At 34.7% G+C, this 19,608-nt stretch overlaps 1 protein-coding gene and 1 non-coding gene across 2 annotated transcripts; one reads left to right on the top strand and one right to left on the bottom strand.

The window, feature by feature from the left end:
- Positions 1–12,736: 12,736 nt before the first annotated feature.
- TRNAL-UAG lies at positions 12,737–12,816 on the top strand. Its single transcript has one exon. It is a non-coding gene; the product is annotated as a tRNA-Leu (tRNA).
- Positions 12,817–16,144: 3,328 nt separating this feature from the next.
- LOC116030800 (type III polyketide synthase A-like) lies at positions 16,145–18,005 on the bottom strand. Its single transcript, XM_031273135.1, has 2 exons — positions 17,802–18,005; positions 16,145–17,158 (listed from the first exon to the last, which is right to left on the bottom strand). Exons 1-2 carry the CDS (start codon positions 17,995–17,997, stop codon positions 16,164–16,166), a joined length of 1,191 nt encoding a protein of 396 aa, XP_031128995.1. The 5' UTR covers positions 17,998–18,005; the 3' UTR covers positions 16,145–16,163.
- Between the last annotated feature and the right edge of the window lie 1,603 nt (positions 18,006–19,608).

Raw genomic sequence — 19,608 nt, 5'->3', positions numbered from 1 at the left:
CGTAACTATTTTCTTCTTTGTGGTAAGAAATAAAATTAATGATACTAGTTTTTTCACCTATGCGTTGCACGGAATGGATTTGTTATAATATTTTAAGAATATTTGGATCGATAACAATTATATAAATTATAACAACAAATATTATATAGTGCAATTGATGAATTGTGTTGGATCGATTATGTTTTCTGATGTTATCATTGCTTGAATTCGAGCAAATAATTGTCCAGTTATCCGTGCGATTCATGGTAAAATATTTTATTATATATTTAGATAATAAAATTAAAGATGAAATTATAAACAATTCTAATATTTGAAAGTGTACATTTATTTGATTATAAGATTAGTGCAAAATTATCACTCAATTAATTGAATAATATATGACTCATTTGTCTACAATTATCTTTAAAAAATTAATATGTAATATGAGTTATGTAATTATATTATTACTAAAATAAATATGAGAAAAAAGAGAAATAATTTAACTGTAATTATTATAAAAATAAATTCAACAATTCATGCTTATTATGCATTATAATCACCATGGTTATTTGTTGACTTGCATTAAATTTTCACACCAAGATGGTGTTTTGTTGTCTTGGTTTGAGAGAGATCTAGAACAATGTGTTTATTATTCACTTTCTAAACTCATATTTTAAGTTAAAAAAAAAAGAGTTTGCAACTTTTTGTTTATACGTGGAAAAGAAAAGAGCATAAATAAATTACAAATTATAGAAATATGAGCTACACAAACCCTACAAAATTTGCATCTAGCTAGTAAACTTTTAAAACCCCTTTGAGGGCTGTGAAAAATAAAAAATGTGTAGATTGAGACGTTACAATCATGTATTGTAGCTAGACTGTTTCCACACCTATTTTGTGCATGTGACCGAGAGTTTTCAACTATGTTGACACATAGTGAAACTGTCATTTTATGGCACATTGCGCAAATGCGTAAAATAATGAAATATTGATATAGAATGCAACAATATTTTTGATATAATTGCTGCATAAATTGACTCTAATTCAAGTGCATTAATTTCATCCCATGCAAATGCAAAGAAAAAAAGAAAAAAAAATTAATGTAAGTTAGGTTTCTCCTTAAAGTACACTCTTGTAAGGATTAATATGTATATTATTGTCATAATTTAACATTTAACCTTATTCGATGTCATTTTAAAATAATTTCATTATGATATGATTACATAAAAAATAATAATTGAACTTAAATTGTTGTACAAGCAAAACTCAACATAGAACATTATCATGTGCATTAGAGTTTAACAAACCATTTTCTTAAGATTAGCCATGGAAATATGAAATTCAAGTTACAATTACTCTAGAACAATGTATTTATTAGTATATTATTTGGGTGAGTTAAATAAAGAGAAAATACCAATTTTGATCTCACGAGTATTAGCAAAATGACCTTTTTGATCCACATGTTTAATTCCTACAAATTTCCATCCATGACTATTGTTTTAGTACCAATTTTCATCCATGGCTATTGTTTTACTACCAAAATTTATGACGCTGGTCACCCCTTCGTTTAAGGCATGCCAAAATATGAAATTATTAAGGATATTTTTACACTTTTCAAATTAAGATCACAATTTGAGCATGAATAAATGTATTTAAGCCCTAAGATCGATCCCAGTTCGCAGTTCTCCACAAATTAAGGTAGGATGAGGAGGAGAATTGTAAATTGGGACCGATCTTAGCGCTTAAATTACTTTATCCATGCTCATATTGGGATCTTAAGTTGGAAAGGATGAAATTACCTTACAAATTTTAGATTTCGACATGCCTTAAACAAAGGGGTGACCGGCGTAATGAATTTTAGCACTAAAACAATAGTTGTGGATGAAAATTGATATTAAAACAGTAGTCATGGATGAAAATTGGTAGTAATTAAACATGTGGACCAAAACTGTCATTTTGCTAATACTCATGGGACCAAAATTGATATTTACTCTTAAATAAATTTATAATAGTTAAAAGAAGAAGAAAAAAGAAATTGAAGGAAAATCAAAGTGGCACAGCAGAAGCGTGGTGGGCTCATAACCCATAGGTCCCAGGATTGAAACTTGGCTCTAATATGGTAATAAATTTTTTGACTACAAAACTGTAAATACTTCTTTTTTTAAAATACTCTTTCTCTATTAGATATAGATTAAATTTTGACTACAAAAGTGTAAATATGGTAATAAATTTTTTGACTACAAAAGTGTAAATATGGTAATAAATTCCTAATAAGATATGTTCTTCCCTACGTTCCTATTCGTAATACAATTCTAGATTAAAATTACTAATTGTAATAATATAGTACATATATTTCCCTGCAACGTAATCTATCTATACTATTAATAAAAACAAAATCTTTAATTTTAAATTCCTGTCCAAAACACTCCTATACTATTAGTAGTTTGCGTAATATTGTAAAATATGGTAATACAATTCATATTCGTACTACAATTGTACATTAAAATATGGTAATAAATTCCTAAATAATATGTTCTTTCCTACGTTCCTATTTGTAATACAATTCTATATTAAAATTACTAATCGTAATAATACAGTATATATATTTCCCTGCAACGTAATCTATCTATATTATTAATAAAAAAAAATCTTTAATTTTAACATCCCGCCAACACACTCCTATATTATTAAGGTTTGCGTAATATTGTAAAATATAGTAATACAATTCATATTCGTACTACAATTGTACATTTAAATATGGTAAGAAATTTCTAATAAAATATGATCTTCCCTACGTTTCAATTCATAAAACAATTCTAGATTGAAATTACTAATCGTAATAATACAGTACATATATTTCTCTACAACGTAATCTATACTATTAATAAAAATAAAATACTCAATTTTAACTTCCCGCTCAAAACAGTTCTATACTATTAAGGTTTGCGTAATATTGTAAAATATGGTAATACAATTCCTATTCGTACTACAATTGTACATTAAAATATGTTAATAAATTCCTAATAAAATATGTTATTTTCTACTTTCATATCCGCAATACAATTATAGATTAAAATTAATAATCCTAATAACACATTACATATATTTTCCTACAACGTAATCTATATCTATATCTATATCTATATCTATATTATTAATAAAAAAAAATCTTTAATTTTAACTTCCCGCCCAAAACACTCTTATACTATTAAGGCTTGCGTAATATTGTAAAATATTGTAAATAATTCTTATTTGTATTACAATTGTAATTAAAGTACGAGAATACAATTCCTAATAAAATATTTATTCTTTCCTACTTTCTTATTTGTAAAGAAATTTTAGATTAAAATTACTAATCGGAATAATATAGTACATATATTTTCTGCAATGTAATCTATACTATTAATAAAAACAAAATCTTCAATTTTACATTCCCGCCTAAAACACTCTTATACTATTAAGGTTTGCGTAATATTGTAAAATATGGTAATACAGTTCTTATTCGTACTACAATTGTACATTAAAATTTGGTAATACAATTCCGAATAAAATATATTCTTACCTACTTTCCTATTTGTAATACAATTCTAGATTTAAATTACTAATCGTAATAATACAATACATATATTTCTTGCAACGTAATCTATACTATTAATAAAAACAAAATCCTCAATTTTAACTTTATACCCAAAACATTCCTATATAATTATAGGGTGATTGGTTGGAGGGAATTACAATTTCATTCCCACTTAACTTAAATCATGGCAGTTCGCCACCCCGGATGGGACAAGGCTTCGTTAACAATTTTAGGAATTGAGATAGAATCAAGGGAAACAATGAAAGAACAGAAGGCAGATGACATTCGATCATATGACGCAAAAGAGGATATAGGATAAGCACAACTGCGTTTACCTTTCCGGAGAGCAATCAGACGGTCATCATCCAAGAACGGATCAAATGACACAGAGGTGGTTTCAGGGCTTTGAGTTGGTGCCGAGTCAGGAAGAGAAGCATGAGGCAAAGCAGGAGTGGGTGCATCAGACCGAGGGCGACGGGAATAGACCTGTAAGACAAGAGGAGTAGGAAGAGAGATAGGAATAGAAGACGTGGCTCTATATATCAAGATGTCATCCCCCTCCTTCTCCCCCTTACGAATAGCATCTGGAGAAGAAGGAAAGAAAGGAAAATCCTCATGAAAGATGACATCAATAGAAACAAGGTACCTACCAAGATCAAGAGAGTAACACATGTACCCCTTTTGCACACGAGAATAACCAAGAAATACACACTTAAGAGACTTTGGATCTAGCTTGGTGATACTGGGACGGACATCTCGAACAAAGCATACGCAACCAAATATACGTGGGTCAATATGAAATAAAGGTTTTGATGGATACAGAATATGGTAAGGTGTTTTCCCATCCAAAACCACAGAGGGCATGCGATTGATCAGAAAACAGGTTGTGGAAACAACATCAGGCCAAAACTGCTTAGAAACCCCCCCCCCCCCTTTGGAACATCAAGGCCCTTGCAGTTTCAAGTAAATGCCGATTCTTGCGCTCAGCCACCCCATTTTGAGAAGGTGTGTCAACACAAGAGGACTGATGTACCATACCTATGTTACACATATAAGAGGCAAAGGGGTACGAGAAATATTCTTCAGCATTGTAACTACATAAAATTTTGACAAGAATATCAAATTGAGTTTCAATTTCCGCACAAAACCCACGAAACACATCGAATAGTTTAGAACGAGAATACATTAAATATAACCATGTCAATCGAGAGAAATCATCAAAAAATGTAACAAAATACTTATAACCAAGTTTAGATGTCACAGAACATGGACCCCAAACATCATAATGTACTTACTCAAATGGAGCAGACACACATTTGTAAACTCTAGGACTCAAATGCACACGATGGTGCTTAGAAAACTCACACGACTCACAATGTAAAAAGACAAACTTTGAAATTGCGGACACAATTTCTTCAATAACGGAAGGGAAGGATGCCCCAAACGACAATGAGCTTCTACCGGAGTGACAACACTGGAACAAGCAACAGACTCCAACCTCGTGGTGTTAAGAATGTAGAGGCCCCCAAACTCGCGCCCCTTACCAATAACCCTCTTCGTCATAAGATCTTGAAACAGACAATGATCAGGGAAGAACGTAGTAGAACAGTTTAAAGCACGAGTAAGTTGGTTGACCGAAATCAAATTGAACGAGAAATTAGGTAGGTGCAAGACAGATGTTAAAGGAAGCGTGGCGATTGGCGTAATGGTACCAGACCCAAGAACATGGGAGCTGGACCCATCCGCTAAGGTAACATGGGTACTATGTGGATGGGAAGAAATTGTGGAAAATAAACTAGAGTTACTTGTCATATGATTTGTGACACCCGAGTCTATAACCCATTTGGATGAGAATGAGAGAAGACATGTGGTCGTGTTACCTAAGTCAGCAATAGCAATGATCGAAGATGATGAACGTTTCAAAAAGTCTTGGTACTGAGAAAACTTGGCAAACTCATCAGTACAGACCATGATCGTCTTGGAAGATGCCTCAGGTGTGGATGCAACATTGGCAAACAAATTTTTTCGATCCCTCAACAACTTCCTACAGTCCTTCTTCATATGCCCAGGCTTTTGGCAATAGTGACACACAATACCGCCGGAAGTGCGACCTTGGGAATTTCCACTGTTCCCACTGTGAGGATGCCCGGAAGTGTGTCCCTGGGAATTTCCACTGTTCCCACCGTGAGGATGACGACCTACGAGAGCACTGCTTGGTGGGATGGGAACCTCAGGCATACTTGGTTGCGATTGCTCAGAACAAATCAGACGTGGGAAGACATTAGCTAGAGTAGGGATTTCAGAGTTACTAAGAATTGTTAACCTAGCTCTGTCAAACTCATAAGGGAGACCTGCCAAAAAACTCATAACAGCCAATTGTTCACGTTGCTTCTGATGCTCTTTAATGTCGGCAGTGAAATGCATAAGCTTATTAAGGGCCTCATATATTCTCTTAAATTCCATAAAATATGTAGTGAGAGACAAATTGCGTTTGTCAGCACGGTAAAAAGACTTACAATCATCATAAATGCGAGTGATATTCCCTTTCCCAGAGTACAAGTATTCCAAATAATCCATCAATTCTTTAACAGAGGTACAATGACTAATGAACCCAACAATACCCTCATCTATAGAATTACGGATTTGCAGGAACAGGCGTGCATCATCCCGCACCCAAGTAGCATCTTGTTCAGATAAAGTGTTAGTTAGGTGGTCTTTCTTATCCAAACTAGTGAGATAAAGCTTAATGACTTGAGTCCATTCTAAGTAATTAGAATCATTAAACTTACAGTTAGTGACTTTGGAAGTCATAGGAACCACATTAGTTACAACAACTGACTTATTCTCAGCCATTTCCACCAAAAACAAATCACAACCAGATCAGAAAAATGCACAAAAAAGAGAGCCTGAAGGCGTACGAGAGAACTTGATTGCAGAATCGCAGCAATCGAAGCGGCACTGGTCCAAACCAAGTCCAGATCCGAGACCACTGGACTCGGGCGACCTTGGAGGACTCGACAGGGAAACTCTCCGGTCGCCAGAGACGCCGCACGCGCCGACGCGTGATGGAGGTAGCGACGGTTGACGGAGGCGCGCAAGCCTCACGCGCTTGGCAGATCGTCGTCGAACTTTGCAGCAAGGGTCGCCGGACACCGGCAAGCCTACCTAGATGGGTGGTGATGACAGCGGAACGAAAAAAAATCCTTTATAAAGGCTCTGTTACCATGTTCAAATGTTTTAAGGGAAATACCTTGCTCTGTGGCAGCTCTCTGTCTCACACATCTTAGAGGAGGATACACCATCCTATAAATACAAGCTAGAAGGCATATGGTATGGAAACAAGTTTCCATATACCTCCCACTTAAAACCCTAGGCTCTAAGATTGCTAATATGCAAGATTCCATAATATGCAGGATTCCATATATGAGAAATATTCTATAACAGTTAAAAACAAGTTTGTTTAATAACAAACCAACATAAGCTAAATTTTGTCCTTGACTTTTATTTATTGTCATGGCATATGACAACATAACAGGAAATTGCTTCTTTTGAAATTTTAATGGAAGCCTTGAGTATAATGGAATCAATGTCATCCGTGGGATCAACACATTGCTACCTGCATTGTTTCCATTCATAATATGCGCTTCAAGGACATGATTTCCTAGTTTTGAGATAATCAATCGTGTTTCATTACAAAGACCCAATGAGTGGTCTATGTTCCTCAAAAGCATATCTGGAGAGCCAACCTTCAATATTAATGAATGGTTTGGTATACATGAACACATCAAACTATTTAAGAATTCAAGAGTGTGAACTTCATATAACATGTCAGCATTAGTATTCGACTTGCACATAGAATCACAACTCAAGTACGTCTTAGACGATGCATCAGTCATACCATTCATGTATTCATTCACATAGTCGATAACATCTAATGTCGGAGCCAAGATGGCTCGAGCCTCCAGATATTTAGGATCCATTTTACCACTACGGTATGAAGGAAATGTGCTATCGACAATCTCTTGAATAGGATCACCTTTTGTTTCTAATAAAAACTAAGATGGAATACGGATATTACACTCCCCGTCATTGTTGGAACCAAGCTTTCCATAACCTAAATTAGCAATCCACTTTGTAAAAGTCTCAAGCTTTTCAATTTCTTCTTCTAAGGTAATACTTCTCAAACGTAAATTCTTTGTTAATCAAAGTCCTTGACAATTTTTCCACATGTAAGAAGAAGTTATACTTACATGTACTATATCTTGTCTAGTTCATTTTGGAATAATGGGTAGTATTTGTCTAAAGTCATCCCCAAAAACAACTGTTTTTTCCACCAAATGTCATCTTAGAACTGTGGGGGTTGGAAAAACACATCAAGTCTCTCATTTTCCTATCCAATGCCTCAAAGCAATGCTTGTGCATCATATGGGCTTCGTCCCAAATAATCAACTTGCATTGAACTATCAATTCAGCAAGCGGGCTACCTTTCTTAATGCTCCAAGTTGAGTCTTCAGTAACAGAAGTGTGCAGTTGTGAGACCCCAAAAATAATTTTTCACCCAAACATCCAAATTATCAAGTTTCTAAATAAAGCCATGAAAATGATTTCACTTCTATAATCATTTTGTCAAATGGGTGTTGAAAATTTAATACTTTAAATCCTTATTTCGGGTGACTCAGTGCAAAGAGATATCTCGTTTGATTTCAAAAATCTTATTTAAAGGGTAAATCTATTTACCAAGAATTTTATTCTAAAAGTCTATCTGAGAGGAACATGTGAACTTGATAAGTTTGATTTTTAACCAAACATTTCAAAACGAATCAGTGATATTCCTATATCAATCTTATCATATTTTACTCCAACCTTATATCATTTTTAACCTAAGATCATCCATGGAGAATTTAAACATTTCAAAATGACAAGAATGCCCTTCATTAGCCGTGAAACCACTATGCCTAGGGTTTTGAACCTATAAAATGTTACTATCCATTCCCAATCCCTCCATTGCCTCTTCATTTCTGTAGAAGAAAACCATCAAGTCCTCCAAGTAATAGTATGGTTCCTTGATCATTCCTTCCTTCACCCCCTCCCCCCTTAGCATTTTATCTTCTTCTTCTTCCATTAATCTTTCCTCCATGAATGCTCATTGTTCCTTGTGTATGTTTGTTGTCTATGAATGAACCATTAATATGGTTAGGAGGAGAAGCTAGAGGCCAAGAGTAAGGAAGGAGAAGGGATTCAAGCTAGAGAGCTTGAGGTATAACTCATGAACAACTAAAACCTATTATTTTTTATGAATGATGTGTGAAATGTGAATATACTATGGTGGTGCTCTGGTGATGAGCTTTATTGATGTTTTATGCTTTGTTTGATGTGTATGATGATATATTGTTGATGTTTAAATGTGATAATGTCATTGTTGAGGTGTTGAGGATATGCAAAGGTCTGGAAATGAGGTTTTTGTAAGTTGCAGGTTGAAGAAAATGGCGAGAGGGGGTTTCTGCCCCTCTCTGCCAGGACTCGCAGGGTCACCCATAGGCAGCAAGGCCCTGCAGTAGTGGCAGGTCACGAATGGCAGGGCTTTAAGCCCTGCCACTTAACAGCCACTACCCCGCGGGGTCATAGCAGCGGGCTTGGACGCCTTGTTGGTGACCTCGCGGGGTATGCTGGGCTCAGCTGGTTTGGGGATTTCCCCCATGCCTATTGGGTCCGGTCACTATGCGTTCATGGTCCCGGTTGAAGAGTGGAGGTCCGGGTGTTTGATCTTGTTGGTTGCTTGAAATGAGATAAGTTATTGATCAAGCATGATATTCCTATTTGAAATGTTAATATGTATTAGCTATGTGATTAAGCATGACATTTCCATGTGAAATGATATTATGAGTAAGCTATGTGATTAAGCTTGATATTCTCATTTGAAATGAAGTTATGAAATGAACTATATGAATGAGCATGATATTCCTACTTGAAATGGAATTATGAAGTCAATTATGTGATCAAGTATGATGTTCCTAGTTGATAGGAAATTATGAGATAAGTTACTTGCATAAGCATAAAATTCCTATTTATTGAGAGAATGAGATTATGAAGTGATTTATGATACTCCTATTTGAAAATAGGACTATGAGTTGAAGTATGAGAATTTTGAGAAGGAAAGTGAATGATAAACATTCTATCTTTGATATCAAAATATCATGTTGGAAGTATGATGAGTATAATCATTTATGCGATTATTTTTTATGCATTTATTTGCAACCTCATGCATATGTCTATGTTTACCAACCAACTTATGCTTCATAAAAGGCTATTTTCTTATCTTGAAAGTTTATGACAATGAGTACATGTATATTATAAATATGTTTCTGCATTATAACTCTTTTAAAATCTATATCTATATTCTAGCTTAATTATATGAGCATTTAAAGTCATATATGTCTTTGATTTTCTATTTTTGGATCTATTATGAAGAAATGTTTTAAAGATTATACTACCAATATTTTATAAAAGGGGATCTAAGAGAAACTATATTTTTGGAGGACCTGACTGGACTACAGTCTTTTCGACAAAAATGATGAGATGAAATCTGATAGAAAAATCCTGGATTATGTATAGAAGTGGCCTGGTAGAAAAATCATGAGTTTACATTAGGGCTTGAGTTATTACTCACTGGGCTTAGAATCCCAATTAGGGGGTGTGCACACTTAATGTAGCGGTCCTGATTCCACATGTGATTGATGAGTTATGTTGAGTTATAAGGGAGTAGTTCTTCGAGACTCGATCCTCGTTGAGGTCATACACACATGGTGATGAGCTCACCTCCCTTCACATATAAGATTGATGATAGTATTAATGAAAGGTTTCCTCTCATATTACTATAAAGAAATGACTATTTTCCTATGATGAGATTATTGATCCCATGTGAAGTTTTTGAGAAAGTTTACTTATGTTGTGATTATGAGCCGTAGCTTACTCTTGATGACGAGTATGACAGATATGTATTATGATATGAGAAAACAATTTTCTTACCTTGGTAGTATAAATGAAGCCGTCATGATGTTCTAGTCATTCATGTCATTTAAACTCTTGTTACTCAAAGCATTGAACCCCTTTTCTAATTTCATTCATAAGTATGTGGTCATGATTTACTTGTCTTATATCCAAATATGTCTATGTATATACCTCTTCAATGAGCATGTTACCTAGAGTTTTATATCTATGATTTTATATGATATTAATGAAGTGAAATGTGCCTATGTGTATCAAATCTCATATTTTTCAATCTATATTCGTATATACTATTTTACAAGGTGGAGTGGTTTATACTTAGCAATTATGCTAATCGGGTTGTTTTCTACTTGTTTTCCTTAACCCATTTCAAGATCTGCTTGATGTGTGCCAAGAGCGCTAGAGGAGTTAGATAGAGTAGATTTCATTTAGAATCTAGCTCCTAGTTCGATCCATTAGTGTTGTTTATGTTTTGTAGAGCGTGTATTGACTCTAATGACTAGTATGCCTATTTAGATTTTCTTGTGGATTTTGTATGGTGCCTAGACACCGGGTTTGTGACCCTTATGTTTTATGATTAGGATTATAGATGTTTTGTTTGATGACTTAGCCTGGTATGGGTAGCTAGGCGATAGCATCCCCTATGTTTTTTGGGCTTTATCTATTGAATGATGGTAGCCAGTTGTATATAATCCTATCTTTATGCTTTAAGCTTTAATGTATTAGCCTAGACTCATATGTAAATTTAGGTGTGTCATAACAGTCCTCCCACCAGGTAGTAATAATGAAGCTATACTGCTAGACGCGACATCGAGAACAATTTGACCTTCCGACCTCAAAGAAGCTGAGAGTGTCCTCAATAGAAAAGTTTTCATATTCCACCATATCCATGTAAAAAAAAAAAAAATCAAATCCAGACCTCCATTATTTGACTGAACATCTCCAAGTACATTTTTGGTAAATGTCCAACTGTTCGTCAGTTAGTTTAGAAATCAAAATACCATGCTCATGTTTTAAAGATTCTCAGTCATACGACAATTCTCCGTACAACAACCGATTATCCAACCTGCATGAATGGCTTCGGTCTGGTATTAGTATTTTCACACTTATTAATACAAGGATATAAAACATAACACAAGCACAAGAAGTCTAGGTTAAATTTTAAACCTTTTTATGCAATATGTATCAAATAGGCCAAAGCATATAAACTCATTTGCTCTCACGCATATATCATTCAATTCTTATTTATATGTGCTGGTAAACCTTAACATGCAAATACTAGTGTTTGCTAGCTTTTCAAGAATAGTAATTGAACAGATTTTAATAGCAACAAACCGTGTTGATGAAATCAAATGTACACGCATATATGTATATATATGACATGTAAATACTATATATATATATATATATATATATATATATATATATATATATATATAATCAATATAATGTATCATGAACACACTGTAAATATTCCGAGAATGCCGGCCGGAGAACATATACGCGCGCTTAAATAACAAATAGTCCAGGTGTTGTTTGAGCCTTGAATATAATAATTTTCTCCCAAAACATGTTATGTATATGTAACTTTAAGAAGATAAACCAACTCCTAGTTTAGTTGAATTTTATTATGTAACGGATTAAAATTAACTCAACATTTTACAATGCCTTAGAGCTACAATGAGAATTTGAGAATAACAAGATTTTTCCTGAACAAAGGTAATTTTATCGTAAACTTCTACTGTATAGCGAGCAACAAAGGTTTATAGCAAACTTCTACTTTGTCCCGAACAACTACGGTTTTAACCTGGGTATAGTAGAGTTGAGGCGAGTCTGAATAATAAAAATTTATGATGTTCAATTTTTTCACATCTTTATCTGTATAGCAACTTCAGATCACGAAAATGTCAGTGACATACAAGTTTTGATTCTACAAGTTTCACCTACTATTTTGGTGGTTTGATCTATAGTACATATATTAATTAGTAGTATAACAAAAGATTTGTCCTTTGTTGATGTACTGAGTCTGTGACAGACAAATGTTTTTATAAAATCAAATATCACTTCGATGCAAAACGCATTTTTTGATTTGTTATACAGACTATTATTTCTACATTTACAAGCCCACTTGAATATACTATATATACAAACATAACAAAAAAATAAATCACTTAAGACAGTTTGGCCGAGTGGTCTAAGGCGCCAGATTTAGGCTCTGGTCCGAAAGGGCGTGGGTTCAAATCCCACAGCTGTCAATTCCTCATTTTGGGTTCTACGGCATCGATACTATTTTAGCTTTAGCAATTAGCATTCTTAGATAATATCTATTGTTTCAGGAAATAAATGATATGTTTTACAGTAAGTCAAATGAATCTTTGCAGCCATATATGTTATTGAGATTGGCATAGCTGAATGAAAGAGATGACAGCATAGCATGTAAATGCATGTTGGTTGTTATTCATCTACTGAAGCCATGCATAAAGATGCCATCTCCATCTTAAATAATGCGTAACCAAAATCACCAACCATTTCTTTTTAGTACTAGTGACTCTGTTACTATGCAGTATCTGTTCATAAGCACCCATCATTTAATTTGCTATCCTTCTCGAGTATTGACGGGTTTCTTCATAATTCCAAAAAAAGAAAAAGAAAGGAAAAAAAAACATAATTTTTACTTAATAAAAAATATAAGTGTACCTCAAGATCTTGCAATAACTAACCGACAAGTAATTAAATTAATGATATATAATGCAATGCAAATTATCTTCGTATTGCATTTATACACTTATTTTAGAACACTGAATTTTTGTGATATTTGTTGCATGCAAGGAAGACTCATATTATAGTTTATATGTCGATCTAATATGTTATAAATCATAATATCATAAGAAATGGATACTTTGATAAAAATGAAGCATGAGTAATCTGTCAATCAACGGTTATGGACATCGCATTTCAACAGTTTGGATGGGCATCATTCCAAAAAGCCATACAATCCATTTGGTAATTTAGAGTGAAGTTTGGATTAACAGTTTAGATATATGATTCATACATTCTGATATATATTTTTGTTTATTGCCTGATGCCAGTATGATGATTTGAATTTTGAGAGCATAGAAACAAGCTCGAAACATTCTTATATGCTTGAATGGTATTTTGTAATAATTTGATTTGATTTTTTCAACTATTTAAAAAATTAAAGCTATTTATTTATTTATTTATTTATTTTTTGTGAGATTGCACCATCAAGCTAGGAAACCACGTTACCACACTCTGATAGAGCTAGCATTGAAGGCGTTTGCAGCAAAGAGCGTATCTAAACTGGCTGGAGGTGACTCTTAAATTGTAATCCCCCAATCCCCAATCTTGGGAATAAGCCTATTATAATCATGTTACTTTTAACAAAAAATAAATTATGTTTTGCTAACTCATCATATCGCATTAAGAAGGCTTAATTTATTTTAATATTAAACTTGTTAGGACATAATTTTTATTTCCAATTATAATTATCTTCATCAATATTGATTTATACTACTACTTTTATTAGAATGCAAGTTAAAAATACTAATTTTGACATATTGAAAATAATCATTTGTGTTTTATATTAATTAATTTAATATTTAAAAATTATATTAAATATTTACTTATTTTAATTTTAATGTTGAGCATTAATTTAATCCCACAAGCCCTATTATAACTAAGTTTCAAATGATAAAGAGTATTTATTTGTTAGCTTTTATCGTGTAACACTTAACACAAACACCTTTAACCAACCCAATAATCATGGGCGCCGCATGAACGGTGTATTCTCAAGGTTATTGGGGAAAACGAATAACGCATGCCCCTTCTACTATGGAATATTACTCGCTAGTAGATTGGACATGAAAACAAAACAAACAATTTATGTTTCAAGGTTATGGCAATTAAATCATAATTCCTTATTATTTTTATATATGAGCGTATAAATGCCTTTAATCATATTGTTATTGGCAATTTATATCATAGATCAGAGTCCATATAGCAGTATGGATCATGAATTGAAACAATGAGAGTGTAGAATTCATATTCATAAGGTACAAAATTTTGTAACGCAAAACACAAAACATCACAACACAAGACACATAGCATAGCATTATCATTGCTGGAAATCAAGGAATTTTCGACCACCTAAAAGTGCGGAAATGGCCTAAATCTGATCGAAAACCCCTGTCCTGACGACCTGGCCACTTTTCTGACTAATTTTGACATTTGGAAAAACCCTCGTCGCTATTTCCGATCACTGGTCTAGGTGGTTGAATATAGGTCGTCGATATTTAAGACCACTTTCCGACTATTGTAACTCTTGGATGAAAAAAAAAATGAAAAAAAAGTCACTTTTTGTGACTAAATTTTTGGGTGGTCGGAAGGTATCGAATTTTTGGTGTAGGGATCCAATTTGATTAAACAGTTGAGATACATAATTCATACTCGTAAGGTACAGAATTTCATAACACAAAACACATGCACATGTTATATATTTACTTATTTTTCAAATCTGATTTAAGTACATAATTTATGTTCATCATAGGCACAAAATTTCACAACACTAGACATAAAATTTCATAAAATAAAATACAATTACTAATTTGTTTCAAGTATAAAATTCATACTCATAAGATAGTACAAAATTTCATAACGCTAGACACAAAAAATTATAATACAAAATACAAACACACAAATCAGGATTTATAGTGCGATGTAAATCTTGATCCATGCATGGTATGGCGATGGATTGTTATTTTAGTCTTCATAGATATTATCATTAAATAACATTTTAGTTTTTACGTGTTACATGTGGAGGACTAAAACAAGTATTTATTCCAAGATTAAGAAATAATTTTTGTTTCAAAATATAAAAATAAAAACAAAAACAAAATAATAAGATCTAAAAGGAAAACTCCATGGTAAATACCACACTAGGTAGGAAAAAAAAAGAGTTAGTACCAACTGGTCGCACTGCCACGGTAATCCTAAATTTTTAATTTAACCACCTATAATTCTTCAACTTTCAAAATAATCAACCGTAATCTTTCCATTAGCTTAAGTAAGGGCAAAGTTAAGACCATCATTGATTACAAATTTGAAGTACTATGAGCGGTTAACTTGAAAGTTGAATAACTATATATGAATGGTTAAATTTGAAAGCACGTGATGGTGTTATTATATTCCTTAGTAAAGTTTTCAAAAATAACTAGTTAACTTTGGAAACGTGCTAAATAGGCCTCCACCTTTACGCCTTTATAATAGAAGAAATTAAAGCTAGATAGAAGTATATAGAATTAAGTAGATCATCCGAAGCATGAACAGAATCGCCTTTGTTCTAAACGACTAGCGAATTAAGTGAGTTCCTCTTTTTTGTTTTTTTCAAAGGCCGGGAGGAACCTTTTGTCAAATTACTTGATTAAACACCGTATCACATTTAAGTTTCGTACTAGGTATATATATCTTAAATAATCACGTACGTTATTTTCTAATCATATATATTATGCATTATTTGAATGGAGATGGATCCAACGTGACAAGAATAAAATGTGTGCAAAATGGATGAAATATGGATCCATCATCAGTGCAGATTCCTTAGAAGAATCCCTTCAAAAGTGATTCCAGGTCCAAAAGCCAAAGCAAGCCCCCACTCTTCATTATCTTCTTCGCTCTTTCTCTTCAGCTCATCTCTCATATACTCTAACACATAGAAGATAGTGTTGCTACTAACGTTTCCAAAATCCATCAATGCCCTTCTGCTGCACTCCAGCTTCTCGGTCCTCAGCCCCAGAGTCCCCTCCAGCCTCTTCAGAATCGCCGGCCCACCCGGATGGACCGCCCAGAACAAATCATTGTAACTCAAATTGGGATTATTATTATTATTGGCTTTCCCCATTAGTTTCTTGCAGAATTCCTCGATGTTGTGTTCGATCTTTTCCGGCAAATCTCTTCCCAGCTTGAAGTTTATCCCCTCCTCGGAGATCCGCCCGTCGATCACGCTCTGGGTCCCGGGGAGGAATTGCTGGGCGGCGAAGCTCAGTTCCATGAATGGGTTTTCGAGGTCTTCCCTGGGGTGGGCCCCCACGATGACCGCCGCGGCTCCGTCGCCGAAAAGCGCGGCCCCGACGAGGTCGTAGGGGCGGGCCTTGTTGGGGGGGCGGAAGCCGAGGATGGTGGTTTCCGAGGTGGTTAACAGGACGCGGCTACCCGGGTTGTTTTCCGCGATGTCTTTGGCGACCCGGAGGCCGGTGACGCCGCCGTAGCAGCCCAGGAAATAGAGCATCACGCGGTTGACGTCGCTTCTCAGGCCGAGCTCGGTGGCCAAGTAAAGATCGCCTCCGGGTAAGCGGATTTCGCTGGAGGAAACGTAGACGACGTGGGTGATTTCCTCCACGGGGCGCCCCCAATCCTTTATGCAAGCCAGGCTTGCCTCTTTCGCCATCGCGATCACGGCTGGGTTTGCCACCTCTAGGCGTTGCGTGATGGTTGGAGAGCCTTCCGTGGCGAGTTCTGGGTATTTTTCCAACACATCCTTGCACATAACGGTGTATCTAGTCTTCACGGTAGTCGTTTTACCTAGTAGAACCAAAACAAAATTACTAGATTCTATCAAGGCAAAATTGCAGAAAATTAAAAGAAACTCTAATTAATCTGGGCACCGTTGTAAAAATCGGCCTAGGCTGCTGCTTAGAATACGATTAGGCCCTAGGCCCCCTAGGTCGAGAGAATTTTCCTCTTCTTAAGCAGACATTAGTCGATTGATTAGGAGGCCTAGGCACCCGAGTCGACTAATTCGAGGCTTGAGTATGCCAAATTAGGCGTTCGAGTCGGCCAACTAGGCACCCAAGTCCATGCCAACTAAGTGTTCGAGTCTGCTAATTCGGCCGAGTGTTTTTGTTCTTTAGGTGTGCAACGTGTACACTGATGTGTTTTTCTTACTATTATTACTAGCCCGCTTAGGCTCTAGGGGTCCCTTGGATAATCCCAATCAAGATAATCTGCCTATACAAACTAGTAGCCATAAGGTCACGAGTTTGAATCCCAGCCTTTTTGATTTAAGTCGGTATTGGTTTAATTTTATTCTTTGTAGGGCTAGAATCACAAGACAATATTTACCCTGTGCTGCACACCCTTATCTAACTGTGGGTTTTCATCGTCGCCTTAAAAAAAACTATTTGACCTGAAGCCAATAAGCTAAGCATATATGTGTACCACTTACAAAGTCTCTCAAGCTTCTCCTTGATGGCAAGATCGTCGCATTTGGTGTCGCGGATATAGCCCTCCACTAAGCAGTCCTGAGGAACGAGTTGGCTAGGGAAGGCTTTGCCTAATGCAAGAATTGTTGCCTTTCCCCGAGTAGGAGATTTGTACTTCTGAGTTGAAACATTATCCCTTGCATTGAGATTAGACATCATTGTTAGTATGTATGTAGCTTTAAGAATTGAGATTAGTGTTTAATGAATGGAGTTCATGAGAGGGTGATGGGTGGGTATATATAAGTGGGAGATAAGTTCGATATTGGAGAAACATAGGTGTTAAAGAGCTTTTCGCATGAAGAGCTTTAAAAAACATGCCATACATAACTCACTGTGGCAATAGTTTACTGTTGTTTATATTTGGAATTCTTGGGGTGGAATTGTATGATTTAATTTAAATGGTTTAGATTTCTCACAACCTTTCCCTGTACCGCCCGACGCGCTTGGATTAGCTGCGGATTTAATTTTCAAGCATTACACAATGTACCAAATTTTGACCCACCATCATATCCTTCCTTTTTGTTAATGGCACTTAAGGGTTGTTTGGTTTACCGGGGGAATCAAATACTTGATAATGGTAATGGATTTTGGTGAAAATATTGTGTATGTTTGGTAGTATGGTGGAATTGAAATTATTACCAATATTGATGTTTGATTGCGTATGACCCTATAATGAGAATAAATATTTTAAAAATACAAAAAATAAAAAATCAAGACAATTGATCCTAATATAACGATATCCAAAGCATAAAAATGAACAAAAAAATCAAATTAAAAGTATTAATCCAAACTTAAAAATTTTTAGTTGAAAGGTAATCAAAACTCATAGTTGTGTTTTAAAAGGTTGTCAACCAAACACTAACTATGATTTTGACAGTGTGTAAACCCATTAGCCAAACACACCCTAATGTGTAATTGTGCCATGTAGGGGTTGGAATGTGACCTCTTAAGACTAACTTCATAAGGAGAATTCATTCAATGATTATTGTCCTAAGATATTCTTGAATGAAAAATGAGTTACATTTGGAATAGTTGTTACACACTAAGTCGTTCTTGAGCTCCGATTCCATGAAGGACCAAAAAACAACCCTTAGCAAGTCTCAAGTTCTTAAAAAATGCAATTTTCAAACAACTAGGGGTTGGAACCTAACCTCTATAGTAAGGGCATATGTAAATCACGATGACCAAATGCTATTTAATTTTAAAGAAGCTTGTTAATGTTTTTCTTGGAACATGCATGGTTGAGCATTATATAAGGAATTAAGGAGACGAAGTAATTTGATTTATGGGAAAATTCATAATGGCTATTAAAATGTGTACTTTGCGTAAAACCTGCATTGTGGTCCTAGTCAGCATAGGACCATAAAGAGATAAATCAACTTAGATTATCTATAACTAACAAATTCAAACCAAGAAGACTAACTAACAATTTCGAGTCAAATTATAAGAAGACGAAGCAAGGAGACAGTGGAAGGGGAGTGGAAGGTAATTTTTTTATTTAAAAGTTTAAAAAATTTTGTTTAAAATTTTAAATTTTTTTTACCATCATGTTAGTGTATCACTCAGAGTATTAATTGTTGCGAAAGAACATTAACGTCAACTGATGTGTAGCAAAAATGAGTGATGGTGAGTGTATGGGTGTGAAATGTTGTTCCACTGAGGATTGAGGGTTATGGCACGCAATATGCAATCACAAAACTATGCACTAGGACAAGGAGATCAACAAGAAGCTAAGCAAACGACAACAAGGTAGAACAAACACATATGAAC

This window comes from Ipomoea triloba, chromosome 9 (assembly GCF_003576645.1).
Source record: "Ipomoea triloba cultivar NCNSP0323 chromosome 9, ASM357664v1".
Taxonomy (NCBI): Eukaryota; Viridiplantae; Streptophyta; class Magnoliopsida; order Solanales; family Convolvulaceae; genus Ipomoea; species Ipomoea triloba.
Note: the sequence above shows the minus strand (reverse complement) of the source record. Positions and strands in the feature narration are given on the sequence as shown.

Coding starts and splice junctions, on each gene's coding strand:
- LOC116030800 (XM_031273135.1), bottom strand. CDS start 17,997: ATGATGTCTAATCTCAATGCAAGGGATAATGTTTCAACTCAGAAGTAC. Junction 17,159..17,801: donor GGAGAAGCTTGAGAGACTTT/GTAAGTGGTACA, acceptor TGGTTCTACTAG/GTAAAACGACTACCGTGAAG.